This window comes from Ruditapes philippinarum, unplaced genomic scaffold, assembly GCF_026571515.1.
Source record: "Ruditapes philippinarum isolate M1 unplaced genomic scaffold, ASM2657151v2 ctg276_1_1_1_1, whole genome shotgun sequence".
In the NCBI taxonomy this organism is placed as follows: Eukaryota; Metazoa; Mollusca; class Bivalvia; order Venerida; family Veneridae; genus Ruditapes; species Ruditapes philippinarum.
Window position 1 is genome coordinate 146,220 of NW_026853809.1, and position 16,179 is coordinate 162,398.

Here is a 16,179-nt window from a genome sequence, read left to right on the forward strand (position 1 = left end):
GTAATTATGTATGGAAAGGATGAAGACCAGAAATAAACAGGTCAATACTTGTGAATTGGCAAATAATTTGGAAATTTTACTCAAAACTACCAGATTTGAAGCAAGAGGCGATTAAAAATGGCCTGTGAATTAGTTTTTGACACATAATACAAGATGTAAGACAATCTTAATCATTAAAGTTTAATTTAGCACCTAAAACTCTTTTTAGAAAAATGAAAATAACCATTTTAACGAGTGTTTTTGTAGTATATACAGATGTTTTCCTACGAACTCCGTGACAGTTATCACAAGAACTCCTGAACAAGTTATCATAAGAACTCCATCCTTCGTGTAACACTTCCTCCCCCGTGTTATTTATCTGTTAAAAAAGAGCCACTTGTAAAGTAACCGATTTGCGCAATGTTCAATATTTCGCATCGCCTTATGTCGTATTCTTGACCTTTCTTATTTATCGCTTTGCAATATGATAAAAAGTATAAGTGGTACATTTTAGACACCATACTTAAGTCTACCCAGATAACCAGCGTTTGCATTGATGCACATTAAATTTGTATGCTTTAAGATGCGAGATATGAGAAAATGTCAGACGAAGACTCAAGGCCTGTAGTTTATTGTTGCACGATTAAACAGTATCGCGAGGATTATCTTTTACAAAATGCTGATATAAAGTTAATAGTGCTTACAATAATCACGCTGAATGATGGTTCATGTAAGTAATTTTGTATATAATTGTGAAAAGTATTATATTAACATACTTCTTACTAATGTACATGGTTTATGTTATATTTTACCCTGTTTGAGGACACGTGCACTGTTGCAAGATAACTAGACGTTAAGTTTATGCTCTATAAAGCTCTTTCAAAATCATTTTTATTTTGACACTTCGAAATTTGTGAAGTTAGCAGTCTAGCAGCCTGGCAGCCTAGCAGCCTAAAGAAAACTAAGGATAGTACAAACATGAAAACCGTCGGAAATGAATCGGTAGCACATACTTAGACTATTTCACGTCTTATTCCAATATCGCGGTCCTTATTTAAACAAGAGGGCCATAATGGCCCTGAAATCGATCACCTGTATATAGGTCCCCGGGTCGGGGCCAATTTTAACCCAGCGGCTTTTATTTGAACAAACTTGTTAGATGTTTGAAGATGTTTCATGATAAATATCTAAGCTTTAGCTGTAGAAGATTTTTTAAGTTTTTACAGAAAAACAATGACCCCCTCTGGGCGGGGGCCAATTTTGTCCCCAAGGGCTTTTATTTGAACAAAATTGGTAGACACTCACTAGAAGATAGTTCATGCTTAATATCTAAACTCTAGCTCTTTGGGTTTTTTAAAAGAAGATTTTTTAAAGATTTTACTATATACATATAAGGAAAATCAATGATCCATGGGGCGGGGCCAATTTTATTCCCAAGGGCCCTTATTTGAACAATAAATGGTAGACACCCATTAGAAGATGTTTCATGCTAAATATCTTAGCTCCAGCTCCTAGGGTTTTTTAAAAGAATTTTTTTAAGTATTTACTATATACATAAAGGGCTGCTAGGCTGCTAACTGCGTCAAAATAAAAAAAACACAAAGTTCAATATTAATAGATACTGAAATAAGACGTGGAAAGGTCTAAGTATGTGCTACCGATTCATTTCCGACGGTTTTCATATTTGTATTATCCTTAGTTTTCTTTAGGCTATTAGGCTGCTAGGCTGCCAACTTCAGGCTGCTACGCTGCTACGCTGCCAACTTCACGAACATCATTGATCCATATATCAAGTTTCATAAAAATATTGTCAGTACTATGTGCATTTATTACGGGATCTATTATTTGATCTATTTTTGCGAACGGATAGACTGACTGGCGGATAGACTGAAAGGAGGGAAAACCTAAAGTTCCCTTCAACTTAACCGGCAAGGGGACTAACAAAGTGATTCTAAAATGAAAGTCACATAATGAAAAGGAGAAGAAAGGGTTACTTTTTATTTCATTTCGTAGGGAAAGTGCTCGAACTTGAAGACAAGGTGTACGCTAGCCAGATAAAAGTTATGTTTACAGACCTGTCTGTATTAGCCAGATATAGGGAAAACTTGGTCAACCTGAGATGGGCACATACTGCTGCAAATGGTAAGTTGATAACGAAAAGAGTGTTTGACGATGATGTATTTGTCGAGCCAGCCAACGTTAAATTACACCTTCTTCGACGAAGTTGTCTAAAGTCAATCAGTTTGTACTTTATTTTATACTGTATACAGATCAAACATATATTTAGTTTGTACCTAATTTTGGCAAATAAAGCTCCAAATCAAACGAAATGTAAAAAATATCTTCTAACCAACCCTGAGGAAATGTTCATTACAGTAATTTTATTGTTAACACATGATTTGTATTAACTAAAATAACGGTTTTGTTGGTACAATTGCAGGCGTCGATGTCTTTATGAAAGCACTTCGAAAAGATGAGGTAGACATTATTCAATTATAATTTTGATAATATAGTCACGTTACTAAAATTTATACATGTTTAAAACATGATATACAGTGTAATGTTTCATATTAAACCAACTAGCATATTTAACTGATGTACACTTTAAGTGTTTGTTAGCAATATCTGGCGACGTTTTTACGTTTTTTAGTATTTTACGTTTTTTGGTAATTCAAGATGAAATAATTAATAAACTATTGCCGATCAATATACTGCATAGTTTAATAAGCCATTTTGGCTGATTTACGTTATCTATATATTTGTATTAGCCTTTCCCAAACTTCAAACTAACAAAGACTCCTGGAGCCCTGAATGCATCTCAAATAACAGAATATGTTATAGGCCATATTATAGCTTATGAGAGGAAACTATTTGAAGCAAAGGAAGCACAAGACAAGAACAAATGGAACAGGTATTTCAAAATAATTATGCCATTTTATGTTATTTAACTATATGAGCCGCGTCACGACAAAACCAACATAATGGGTTTGCGACCAGCATGGATCCAGACCAGCCTGCGCATCCGCGGAGTCTGATCAGGATCCATGCTGTTCGCTTATAAACCCTATTACAAGCTATAGAGAAACTGATAGCGAACAGCAAGGATCCTAATCAGACTGGTCTGGATCCATGCTGGTCGCAAACCCATTATGTTGGTTTTGTCATGACACTGCTCATTTGTTAATGAGATGTTGAAATTTTATTTAAACAAGCTGTCTGTACCATTTACAAAATTTATCAGTGATTATTATTTCTCATCAGATTATAAAACAATATGAGTACATCAATAGTAGGAGTTTATTAACTTCTCATGAAACAAATTTGAGAATACGAGTATGTATTTGATAAGGTACTTATCAAAAACCTGTCACTAAGTATGGTAGACTTATTAACTCACTTTAAATCCGATAATGTGTATGTATGTGTACATTTTCATATTTTAGTCTTAGACCTTCTTTTTCGTTAAATTAGAATACCTAAATTTGAACATTTCTGAATGTCTATTTCCCATAAATTGTCTACAATATTTTGTTTATAAACATACTTTCATGTGGACAAAGTGCGTACAGGACAACGACTGACCAAGTCGTACTGTATTCTATTTTCCCCAGTTTATATCATTCAATTGTCTTCCTTTCAGTGTCTAACTGTTGCCAACTTTATTTTGTATTTTATGTGGTAAAAAGTCGTTTTCGATGGCAAGATTAAGCTCTAAAAGGAATGTGGTCTCTAAACTAAAATTCCTTAACAAAAAAGTGAAATATTATATGTGAAACCACCTATCTTTAAATTTAGTAAATTCGACATATTTTGTTTAAGCTGATCTTTTACAAAATGAATCTGGTAATTAATTGTCATTTTGAAAAAAACAATAACCACTACCAACACCACCAACATCAACAATAATTGTACACACAGAAAAAAGCAACAACAAATATTATAACGTCTATTCTTACCTTAAAAATGTACCAATATTTTAACGTATTTTCTTACCTTAACAAAATGTACCAGTATTTGAACGTATATTCTTACCTTAACAAAATGTACCAGTATTTTAACGTATATTCTTACCTTAACAAAATGTATCAGTATTTGAACGTATACTCTTACCTTAACAAAATGTACCAATATTTGAACGTATATTCTAACCTTAACAAAATGTACCAATATTTGAACATATATTCGTACCTTAACAAAATGTACCAGTATTTGAACGTATACTCTTATCCGTACAAAATGTACCAGTATTTGAACGTATATTCTTACCTTAACAAAATGTACCAATATTTGAACGTATATTCTTACCTTAACAAAATGTACCAGTATTTTAACGTATACTCTTATCCGTACAAAATGTACCAGTATTTGAACGTATATTCTTACCTTAACAAAATGTACCAGTATTTTAACGTATATTCTTATCCGTACAAAATGTACCAGTATTTGAACGTTTATTCCTACCTTAACAAAATGTACCAGTATTTTAACGTATATTCTTATCCGTACAAAATGTACCAGTATTTGAACGTAATTCTTATCATAACAAAACGTACCAATATTTTAACGTATACTCTCATCCTAACAAAGCGTACCAATATATTTCTAAACGTTATATTTTCAGAGACATATATACTAACAGTCGCTACATACCATCTCTAACAATAGGAATTCTCGGAATCGGGCAAATTGGACAACATCGTACGCAAACTGTTAACTCCATGACATTTTCAGTATATATATTTACATAATTCATATGATAATAATGAAGTTTTGCTTATTTATTTAATGTAACGTTTTTTTACAAATAAAGGTACAAATCTATTATAAGATTACTACGAATTAGATAACAGTTTAACTACGAAATATTTTTGATTACAGTTGCCAAAATATGTAAGGGATTCGGACTCACAGTATGGGGTCTTTCACGAAGGGAATCTTCGCCAGAAAACAGATGTGCATATGTGGACGTATTTAGGTAAAGTCCGCCTGATTCTAAAGAAAAAATATATTTTATTTAGAAACTATTAATTTAATTAATTTAAAAGTCAATGAAACCCCTAAAATGACAAAACTTTTGAATCTCAAAACCTTTTTTAGAGGTTGGGTTTTAATGTGGTACAAGCGCAGTATTAGTCTTATGGCGACTTTCTAGCTTTACTGGTGGGGGAAGACCTTAGATGACCCTTCGTGCATTATTTCAGGCACGAGTGCTTCCAAAGGATTACACATTGACCATATAACCGGAACATCCTTTGCTCCTTTTGCATTTTGGTATAAATTACAGTTATCGTGAATAGGTATTTTGTATTGTCAATACTATGTTTACATGTGACTACTCTGAAGGCATTTTTCACATACATCACTACTTTCTTCAGGTTATTATCGGTAAACATGCTCTTTGCGAACATATCAAAATAGGTTAAACCACTTGCTTACTCTTTCTAAAGAAGAAAAAAAAATGATACAATGATTTCTGAAGGTTAAGGAGTCTTTAAAAAGGATTATATAAGTATATTGTCATAACTGCTTGATAAATACAATCAATCAATCAAGCAAACAAACACTGAATTCTAGTTGAAATATCAGCAACAGCCTAGAATGGCTAGTACATCATTGCTGTAAGCTATCTTTACATTATGAACAGGACCACAGAACGACTCAATGATCTGCTAGAAAACTGTGATTATATTTGCAATGTTTTACCAAGTACACCAGAGACCAGAGATTTGCTGTCTGGAGATGTGTTGAAAGCCTGCAGCTGTAAGGTATGCTCGTCGATACTTCCAACAATTGTTGAATATATTCTATTTTGCTTAAAGCGCCGGAATGTAGCTGGGCCTTTTGCTAGGTGTCCTAATTTTTGTTTACATACAAGAAAAGTTAGCCATGGAGGTATGTCGTTTGTATTGTTTAAACGTGTTTCAGCAATTAAATGTAACATTGTTGAATATTTTCCATTTTGCTAAAAGCATGAAGTGTGAAAAAGGCTTTTTGCTAGATGTACCTTGATTTTTGTCTAAGTTTAAGGTTAGTAAGCCGTAAAGGTTTTGATTAAGTCGACTCAATTGCAAAAAGTAAATAAGACATTTTAACTCGTCAAACAAAAAAAAAAACATATCTATTTTTTTTTGTATTTCAGAAAAGTATTTTCATCAATGTTGGACGTGGAGATGTAATTGATGAACAAAGTATTGTCAATGCAATAAAGTATGATTCCAATCAGTTTCTTATTTAGTATCTTACTTTTATTTCAGTTCTTTTATCGCTTTAACAACTTGGTAATAGCGTTAACATTGACCAATTACTAAGAAAAGTAGATAAATACTGAGCCATAATCTGCTGGGACATTGGCTATCGGTAGGGGACTGGGCCAGTCTGTGCATTTGCGCAATGTAAAGCCAGATCAGTTATTGTTTTTACTTTAAAAAATTGAAATCGTGGCCATTCTAAATTCAAAGCATAGCAAATCCATTAAACAAATTAAGTAGGTTAAATTCTAATGATGCAGTAATGTTTTTCAATTGAAACATTCTCGTTGAAAATCGTAAATATTTCTAAACATAATTTCAGGAACGGATGGCTCAGTGGAGCAGTGCTAGATGTTTTTCGCGAGGAACCGTTGCCTTCTTCTAGCCCCTTTTGGAACCTTCCGGGGGTAATAGTAACGCCACATGTATCCGGTTGGTCAGAAGCTGTATCAGTATGTTTAAAATTGCTCTTATTGTTTACTTATTTCATTGTGTTTATCAAGTAACGCAGAAATGTGAAAATAACGTAGGAATTTGTGAAAAAGAAACGCCGTAGCATTGCACATATATGGCTGTAACGAGTATCTATGGTGGCTGATTTGTGTCATATAGTATTTTCGCTCCGTGATGCTCCGGACGTAAACACAAAAATATGACAGTCAACATTTTGTCGTACTTTTGCCACCCTTAAAATACGACATGGTACAAGTCAGCCACCATAAGTATCACGGAAGATTAACGGATAAAAAATATTTTACATAAATCAAATGAAAAGAATGATATATTTGCACATATTCTACGTTATCAGCAAAATTCATGCATAATTTTGACGGTAAATTTGCATATTTTTGCATTTGGTGAAATTTGGTGTTTATTTTATACATACAGAATGATTTTAGCACTTTGATAGTTTTTAAAGGTTGAGATTAAATAACATAAAGGAAGATTTGTGATTCATTTGTACTTAAAATATTAAAAACAATCGAAAGTTTTACTTGTTATTTTTTTCAAAATGAAAAAAATAATGAAATATTCAATATCATATTAAAAAATCAACTAAGTTCAGTAATTTGGAAATGCATTATTATAATTAAGTAATATTTTTCTTTTATTAGTACACCAAGAAGATAACAGACTTCTTTATTGACAATTACCAGCGTTACACAGAAGGGTTGCCTTTGAAAGGAGTACTTGATTGGTCACAAGGTTATTGACACTGTAAACGGAAACGTTGTTGTTTATACATCATAGTTTTACTGTGCTTGATGAAAAGAAACACTGCAATTGGAAATAACATACATGTTTATCTATGCAAAATAACAAACATTGCTATTGAAAATTATACATATTATTGCAAAAATAATAACAAACATGCAATTGAAAATTACATATATTCATGCAATATAAAAAGAAACGCAGTAATTGGAAACATGTACATGAAGTTGGCGACTGACCGTTTATTCCGGCAATGTTTGATCTTTAACATTATGTTGCATATAAAATAAGGATCGCGTCTTTGATGTTCATTGACATATGTCTTTGCTTAATTTGTACATTTTTTGCATATAAATGTCTTTAACATTGAAACATATTCCGTGTTACTATTTACTGTAGTATTTAGATATGTACAGATTTATTACATTTGTAGTTGAGAAAATATTAAGCTATGCTGACACTTTGTTTTAGAAAAGATTTTGCCTTTAACGTTGTGAAAGATTTAAAATAAAAGAGATGCTAATGCATTTTTTGCGCTGACTTCTTTGTGATTGCTTAGACTTTACCGGTATTTCATGTTTGAAGTATGGACCTAATTTCATGATTGAAGTTTATATACACTATGGTTAGGATAATATGTTTCTGTTATTATATTTTTGTAAACCTTTAAACTATAATTTTTTAAACTTTTATTTCATAGGCAATTTATTATGAAATATGTTTGATTGCTTTTTTATGATAAAGGACAAGAAATAATCAATATTGTTTTTCATCAGAATTAATGCCGATATCCTGAGAAGTATCGTCACTTTTGCAAGCATTTTAGAGAGACCCCATCTCCAAATAAAGTCCTGAATCAGCACTAAGTACAGGTACAATCGCATGAAGTTTGCCATGCAAAGTGTATCAAGGTAATGTATGCCGATCTAAAATGTAGTAACCCAGTATAGGTGCCTTTTCTTTGACTTACTTTGTCTCCTTTTCCTACTTGAAAATGCAACTTTAAAAATATATTTTTGGCAGGAAAGGTCAAGTGACATCCATCTGCTTAAATATAGCACGAAATCACAAATAGCAATAGCAGTGTCAAAATTCGTCATTAAACTTGATCACGTGATATCGTTTGCAAAGCCATGTATATGTCTGGTCTGGATTACCTTCCCTTTGTAAACACAAAATATTTACAATAGATGCTGGGAACCAGACTATGCTGAGTCACATCAAAATGGAAACAAAAATATGCCACATTCGCGAATGCGATTTTGTACACTATTGTGGCTATAATGAAAAAGTGTGTCACGACCTTTCATATACTGTATGTTTATGAAACATATGTTGACCCATATTTTAAATCTACTTCTAAAAATAAAGAAACTTTACGTTGATGTGTTATCTGAAAACATCAAAGATAACATCGTTAAATGTTTAATATTTTGATACAAACATTTAAGTATTTTCCTCATAGTAACAGTTGTTTTACCAGTTGATTTTATCAGGCCAATTAAACGCTGATAAAATGTGAATCTGAAGGAAAATATTTCTTACAAACAAGCAGTTGTAAAAATAGTTTTATAATATAAAATTGATTGTTTTGGAGTTTCAACAAATTAATCACATGAATATTTACGTAGCAACATTTTTAGAAAAACTAGGATCCCAACTGGCCTATCTTGTTCCTAAAGAGAACTCTCTGATACATCTAAAATGACAAAACTGACTTCTACACAATGTAAGTTGCTATTTTATTACGTTAGACCTATAGAATATTCACATAGTTATTAAGCAAGGATTAATCTTGTTAAGCATACATATGTTATATACATGATTAGATAAAGAAAATATTTCTTTAGTTGCATTGACTTTTGTCAGGTTTGGTTACAGGGAATCTTGTCAGGTTTGGGTCACAAGGGACTTTATAAAGTTTAGTTACAGGGGATGTTGTCAAATTAAGTTGCAGGGAATTTGGTCAGGTTTGGTTACAGATGATTTTGTAAGGTTTGCTTACAGGGGATTTTGTCAGGTTTGGTTACAGGGGATTTTGTTAGGTTTGGTTACAGGGGATTTTGTCCGGTTTGGTTATTAAGGATTTTGTAAGGTTTGGTTACACATGATTTTGTTAGGTTTGGTTACTGAGGATTTTGTCAAATTTGGTTCCGGTGGATTTTGTTAGGTTTGGTTACTGTGGATTTTGTCAGGTTTTGTTACTGAGGATTTTGTAAGGTTTGGTAACAGGCAATTTAATAGTTTGGTTACTGGGATTTTTTTCAGGTTTAGTTGCAGGGGATTTTGCCAGGTTTGGTTATAGATGATTTTGTTAGGCTTGATTACAGGGGATTTTGTCAAGTTTGGTTACAGGGGATTTTGTCAAATTTTGTAACAAGGGGCTTTTTATCTCTTAATAGCTTATTACATTGAGCACTGTTTTTCTTCAGGTGATTATTATCTAAAATACTCTAAATCAATCATTACAACAATTAAAATGACATGCTTACACTTTCTAATAAAGACACGATATACATGTATATAAGTTCTGAGGCTTAATATGCTATTAAACATTTCTAAACACTTCTTATTAAGAAATAAGTAAGCATATCTACATGCCATTAAAACGGGTGGCAAACGCTTCTATAAGATTCATAAATAAGATGTGTTAGTTTTTTTTTTATTTATTCTAGATGAAGTTCCTGAGCTTGAAGACAAGGTTTTTGCAAGCAAGATAGAAGTTATGTTTGTAGATATACCAGTGTTAGCAAAATATAGGACGAATCTGGTCAATCTAAAATGGGCACACACCGCATGGAATGGTTCGTCATTTACTTTGTATAACACTTGATGTGATGTGTTTCCATTACAGATTCAACTGCGATACTCTGCTAATATATAATCATTTGAAGAAGTAGGAAAAGAATAGCAAGATCTTAAGCAATACCTTTTTAATAATAATCTAACTTCGATTTCATATAAAATCTAAACCATAACATAAATATTTCATTTATATCTTTTTATTTTTATAAATGTATCTTTGATAAAATAATGGTATTCTTTGTCTTTTCTAATTAAAAAATATTTTATTGTAGAAGAAATTTCCGTCGCGTTTGTGACAGTGTTAGACAATTAATTGATTTCTCATTTCTTCCAGGAGTGGATATTTTAATGAAAACATTTGAAAAGGATGAGGTAAAAGCTAACATACATTAAGTACATTCCTCATGTAAGCGTTAAATAGCTACAGATTCAGTGTAAATTTCCAAGCATTCAACATAACAAATACGAATCATGAAAAATACAAAGACCAAAGCAGTAATTATTTTATATTCGTAAGTTGAAAAAACGCTTGTGTCGTTCCGAACAAATCACTGTTTGCAATCTTCCTTTGGAATTATATGTATACGTTTATTTTTTCAGCCGCTACCAAACTTTATTCTTACTAAAACTCCGGGCTCCCTGAATGCAGAGCACATTACAGAGTATGTGATCGGTTATATTATAGCCAAAGAGAGGCTTTTCTTCCAAGCCAAGGAGTCGCAGCAAAAGTCTAAATGGGAACAGTAAGATTTAGTTTGTTCCTCACATTGTAATTTTATTTTCATATCTAACGCAATCATCAAAACAGAATTATAATTTATATTTTTGCTCAACAGAATAAGCTTCTTTTCTTTGAGGATTACTAAATGTTTGTTTCCGAATATTTTTATCTATTTGCCACTCTATGTTTTATGTTATATAGTATTGAATGACCGACTCCTTATGCCAAGCCTTTGACTTAATCTAACAGTTCTATTTGACACTTTCTGATTGTCTATTTCCTATAAACTGTGTACATTTAAAAGTCGCTTTTACCGGAATCGACGAAAAGTATGCCAACCACCATTCAGACGCTCATTAAAGATAAAAGCTTTATTCACATAGGTTAACAATGGGCACATATTCCGTTAACGTTTTAAATATTCATAAAAATGATAGAAATTTATCAATTGGATAATCTTATGAAATATCCATGGGAAACTAAACCTTAAAGAGGGCTAAAGTTATTAATTGTGAACATATATATGTTGAAAAATTATATTTTGTTCTACTTTATTATCTGCTATATGTTTTTATGTCATTTAAAACTTTCCAATTACTCAGCAAGATAATTCGTTTTTTGTTTGTTTTCACGGATGATACTAAGTACTACCAACCTGATTATTTATGGTGTAAGATATCTTCTATAAGACCTAAAGATAGGTAATGCGAGAGAGTTTCCTTTGCAGAATGATTTATGCTAAAAGTCGAGTCTTGTCCTCTCTAACAATTGGTATTCTAGGTGCAGGAGAAATTGGACTTCATCGTGAGTAGTAATGCATTGCTTTAACATTAATTTGTTTAAGTTTCCACTCAGCAGAAAATCCCTATTTGCATTAATTTTATATTAAGATTATATTGAATGTTTTTCTGAAATGAAATATTTTGTGATCTAAAGACAATAATGGAGGACACAACAATAACATGTGCATGTAACTAAATAATGTATCCTGACAAGGTCCGCAAATGAGATAGTAATAATGTTAACATATTTCTTTACTGCACATAAATTTTGAACTATTTTTACAAAACCCTGTTGATATGTTTAAACACATACACCATTTCCTTTACATTGTTCTATTACAACATAATCAAATGTTCTTTAAGCTGGCATAACTAATCAGTTATAAAAGTTTACACTGTAAAATGTATTTTGAATTTATTCAATTTATGGCGATATTGTTTTGTTGTTTAAAAGAAAAGAAGATTGTATCCTATGTTTATTTCCACCTTTTGTCTTTTGCCAGTTGCAAAATCATGTAAGGAGTTTAAAATGAAAGTATGGGGGTTAACGAGGATGGAACACCCACCAGAAACCCAGAGTCAATACATTGATGTTTATAGGTACTCACTATTTTCTTGCAATGAAAATAAATAATACTAATGAGAATAATTTTCTTGAAAATGTTCACTGATTATTAAGTTTCTTTGTCGCTCAGATAGAAAAACATGTGAATATCTCAACCAGGAAATGACTGGTATTCTATGAGCACAAAACGTCAAATTTCATTGAATGTGAAAAACAAACTTAATAAATAAGGGCGCCACTTAATAAACGCATTGCTTAACACAACCCAGCAATACTGGACCACTGGCAAAAAGCCAAGACTGCATGATAATATTTCTACCATTGTGATATTCCAACTGAGTATTATATTACAATATATTAAAGGGATATTCAGGCAAAATAATGACAAAAATATCAAAATGATCTTATGTTCTCAAATCACGCTGAAATGACATTTCTGAAAGTTCCAGCATAAATTTTTGTTTAAAGTCTACATATTTTTGGTTTGAGGCTTAAATATATCCATTTTAATGAACAAAATTTAGACGCCAATAAAATCAACGAATAGTTTTAAAACAAGTCATGTCACTAGAATAAACCCTCGAAGTTACAATAAAATATATTGTGGATATTGTAGGATTGAAACAAGTCAAAGTCATTCACTTGACATGTTCTTTAACGTTTCCAGAGTTCACCGTGACAACTTTTGTGAAATCCTAGTGCTCTAACCTGACCCACGCGGGTCAAGTTAGGAAACCACCATTTTATTTTTTCTACGCAGAAAAGTTTTGTTCTTTTGACTGTCTAATGTATTAACTTTGGGGGCATTAACAGAATAATGAATGAAAAATCCAAAACTAAGAAATGAAAATTTTGCCTGTGTCTCCCTTTAAAACACATTCAATGAGAGCAAATGATAAAAGACTTTAGTATGCATAACAATGAAAATTAATAAACTTGAATCATTCCAGGACAACAAATCAACTAGAGGAATTGCTAGAAAATTGCGATTATATATGTAATATCTTACCAAGCACACTACAGACTAAGGACATGTTGTCTGGTAACATTCTGGAAAATTGCAAAGCAAAGGTAACAAAAGATGGTCTCAGAAGTTATTTAGCTAACACAATTAACACAATTTTATTTCGATTAAAATATGAAATAAAGAAATACAGAATATGACCTACATGAAATGAAAAAAAAAATTGTATGTCGAAAAAAAAAAAAAAAAAAACCACAAAAAAAACAAAACAATTAAACATTATAGAATGTTCCATAACGGTCAGATTGATAATGCAATAAAAATGCACATTACAACAGCGTCAAATAGCATCAATTCAAAAGGGTTGATATGTGTTTATTTGTTTTTTTAAGTGTTGAAATTTGTTAGGTTTTATAGTCGGGTGTTTTAAAAAAACGCAAGACAATTGTCCTTATCTCGCTCAAATTGTTTTGGTTGTCATTAGAAGGACGAATGAGTTGCAATATACGTTTTAATTCTACATTTTCGATTTAAAAGACATCGACTGAATCTGTGCCATATTATCATGTTTTTTCTTCAAATGTCACTTATGTCTGTTCCAACCCGCATTTTTATTCAGTGATATGCTTTTAATAAAGAATATACAAACACCGAGATACGTTTGATAGTTGCATGCCAATAAGTTTGTCATTACCTTCATTCCAGAAAAGTATTTTCATCAATGTTGGACGTGGAGATGTCGTAGATGAAGAAAGCATAATTAAAGCAATTAAGTAAGTTTTCAATTTCCTTCCAAACTTGAAAAATGATCTTTTCAAAAGTTCTAAAAACTTATTTTGTTTTAAATGATATGTTTTTGCATTTGGATTGAAAATGAGATCAACGAGAGGAATGTGTCGTCCATGAACATGTTCTGTTTCACACCTTATAAAAATAACCAATGCTCTTTCAACATCTGCACCACGTGATGTTCCAATAGGACTCATTATTGGATCCAATCTTATCAATATTGTTTAATTTTCAACTTCAGAGTCCAAAGAGTCCATATCAGTATCAATACCCTTACAGCCTCGTTTTCATTTCCAGAGTCTAAACTGTTCATTTCTTATTCATATCACAACCCATAAACATGTACTAGTAATATTAAAAAACTGAATCCGTAAAGAATGTCCAAGACGACAAAATAAATTGAAAATGTTGAAGACACGGTTTGATTTAGCTTGTTCATGGACGGTACTGGAAAATGCAATTTAGCGTGTACGCCCCTAGCACCGGTTTAAGCATAATTAAAAATCTAAATATGTAAAATGTAAAATTCAGTGTTGTACTCAACAATGTGTAATAAGCTTAAACTATCACACCTGCAACATTTTTGATTTGGCCAATGTGTATGCATAAGTCGTCAATAAAACCAGCGGTATTCTTTTAAGTATACCGTACACATTTTTAAACATGTCATGTTAAACAGAAACGTCTCATCGTTATAAATTATTTAGAACATCAAGAACATCTTAACATTTTGTCCGCCGGATTAGCTCAATAGAGGGGGGCATTAGATTAATATTCCAAGTATCGTTAGGGTGTGGTTTAATTTCTCAAACAAAGAATCGTATATTCATTAAAGTAATTAGTAAATGATGACGATAAAGATACGTTACCTAGTGAGAAGAATGTTTAATCAATTAGTATTGTATGTGTCAGATTGAGACCCAGTTTAATGATAAACTGGATTTCATTGTCTTCTTTAAATTAGTGCACAGAAATAATGTAACTATGCCAAATTACTTTTATGCTTTTTATCTGTCTCTGTTTGTCTTTTTATCATTGATGAAATCAAACTACATTGATCGCTTTTATTTGCCTTTTAACATATATTAGCAAGCGTCTTTTAATCTCTAGACGCAATGTAAGCCAATTTGTTATTATCTTCAGTAATGGATGGCTAGGTGGAGCAGTCTTAGATGTATTCCATGAAGAACCATTGCCTTCTTCAAGTCCCCTGTGGAACCTCCGAGGAGTTATTGTGACCCCACATGTTTCCGGCTGGTCCTCAGATGGTTCCGTGAGTAGATTAAAACGCATCGTATGATACTGTTATCGGTCTTTTTAAACATAATTTGTTTATCATGAATGAATGTATTGAATACATTAGGAAAGATTCTGTATTTCAATTATAAAAAGAATAATTTTTAAGAACAAGATTTGGGTTGGGTAAACGTCTGTTTGATGAAATTTTTTCATCCAAAATCTATTTTCTAATATGTCAAACATTTAGTTTCATTCTAATGTAACATTATGAATAGTTTATAAATTTGTTTTTGCTTAATTTTCGCTAATTTAGCATATCAGCAATCTGTTGGCATGTTTTGTGGACAACTTAAACCGTTATGTGACAGGACAGCCATTAAAAGGGACTCTAGATTGGTCACAAGGATATTAATAAATAGACATATGTGCTTATTGCTTGTAAATAAAACACTGCTAACGTTAGTAAAACTTCACTGTTGACAATGAAAAGCAAATTATTTATAATGCTTCATTATTCAATGAAAAGCGATCTTTGTGCTCAGTTGAAACCAAATCATCAGCGACTTCCTCTCCTTTGTGCGAAAGTGGTTATTAAAGTGGTATTTCCTGTCAAGTTGTGTTGAGGTAGCAATCTATTTCTAAAGATTGGCTTAAAGAAGAGTTTTTTTTTTGGGTGTTACGTCACATCGACACAGTATAGGTCATATCGCGACGTTCCAGCTTTACTGGTGGAGGAAGACCTTAGGTACCCCTCCGTGCATTATTTCAGGTACGAACGGGCAGCTGAGTAGAACCACCGACGTTCCGTAAGCTAACTGGATAGCTTCCTCACATGAAAGAATCCAGAGTCCCTGTCGGGATTCGAACCCACA

At 32.1% G+C, this 16,179-nt stretch overlaps 2 protein-coding genes across 2 annotated transcripts; both read left to right on the top strand.

Moving 5' to 3' along the window:
- The first annotated feature begins 579 nt into the window (after window positions 1-579).
- Window positions 580-8,093, top strand: LOC132737983 (glyoxylate/hydroxypyruvate reductase A-like). The gene is made up of 10 exons (XM_060725389.1): window positions 580-709; window positions 1,993-2,121; window positions 2,420-2,457; window positions 2,748-2,890; window positions 4,601-4,677; window positions 4,858-4,954; window positions 5,624-5,744; window positions 6,119-6,186; window positions 6,550-6,679; window positions 7,343-8,093. Exons 1-10 carry the CDS (start codon window positions 580-582, stop codon window positions 7,439-7,441), a joined length of 1,032 nt encoding a protein of 343 aa, XP_060581372.1. The 3' UTR covers window positions 7,442-8,093.
- A 191-nt stretch (window positions 8,094-8,284) lies between these two features.
- Window positions 8,285-15,864, top strand: LOC132737986 (glyoxylate/hydroxypyruvate reductase B-like). Its single transcript, XM_060725392.1, has 9 exons — window positions 8,285-10,246; window positions 10,582-10,619; window positions 10,848-10,990; window positions 11,696-11,772; window positions 12,254-12,350; window positions 13,266-13,386; window positions 13,985-14,052; window positions 15,212-15,341; window positions 15,621-15,864. The coding sequence occupies exons 1-9, from the start codon at window positions 10,168-10,170 to the stop codon at window positions 15,717-15,719; spliced, it is 852 nt and encodes a 283-aa protein (XP_060581375.1). The 5' UTR covers window positions 8,285-10,167; the 3' UTR covers window positions 15,720-15,864.
- Window positions 15,865-16,179: the final 315 nt, after the last annotated feature.

Bases quoted from the DNA above. Each gene is read 5' to 3' on its own strand.
- LOC132737983 (XM_060725389.1), top strand. From the start codon at position 580: ATGTCAGACGAAGACTCAAGGCCTGTAGTTTATTGTTGCACGATTAAA. The intron at 5,745-6,118 runs GTATGCTCGTCG...TTTGTATTTCAG, and splicing joins TGAAAGCCTGCAGCTGTAAG to AAAAGTATTTTCATCAATGT. The intron at 6,680-7,342 runs GTATGTTTAAAA...TTCTTTTATTAG, and splicing joins GTTGGTCAGAAGCTGTATCA to TACACCAAGAAGATAACAGA.
- LOC132737986 (XM_060725392.1), top strand. From the start codon at position 10,168: ATGTTTGTAGATATACCAGTGTTAGCAAAATATAGGACGAATCTGGTC. The intron at 10,247-10,581 runs GTTCGTCATTTA...CATTTCTTCCAG, and splicing joins GGCACACACCGCATGGAATG to GAGTGGATATTTTAATGAAA. The intron at 12,351-13,265 runs GTACTCACTATT...GAATCATTCCAG, and splicing joins CAATACATTGATGTTTATAG to GACAACAAATCAACTAGAGG.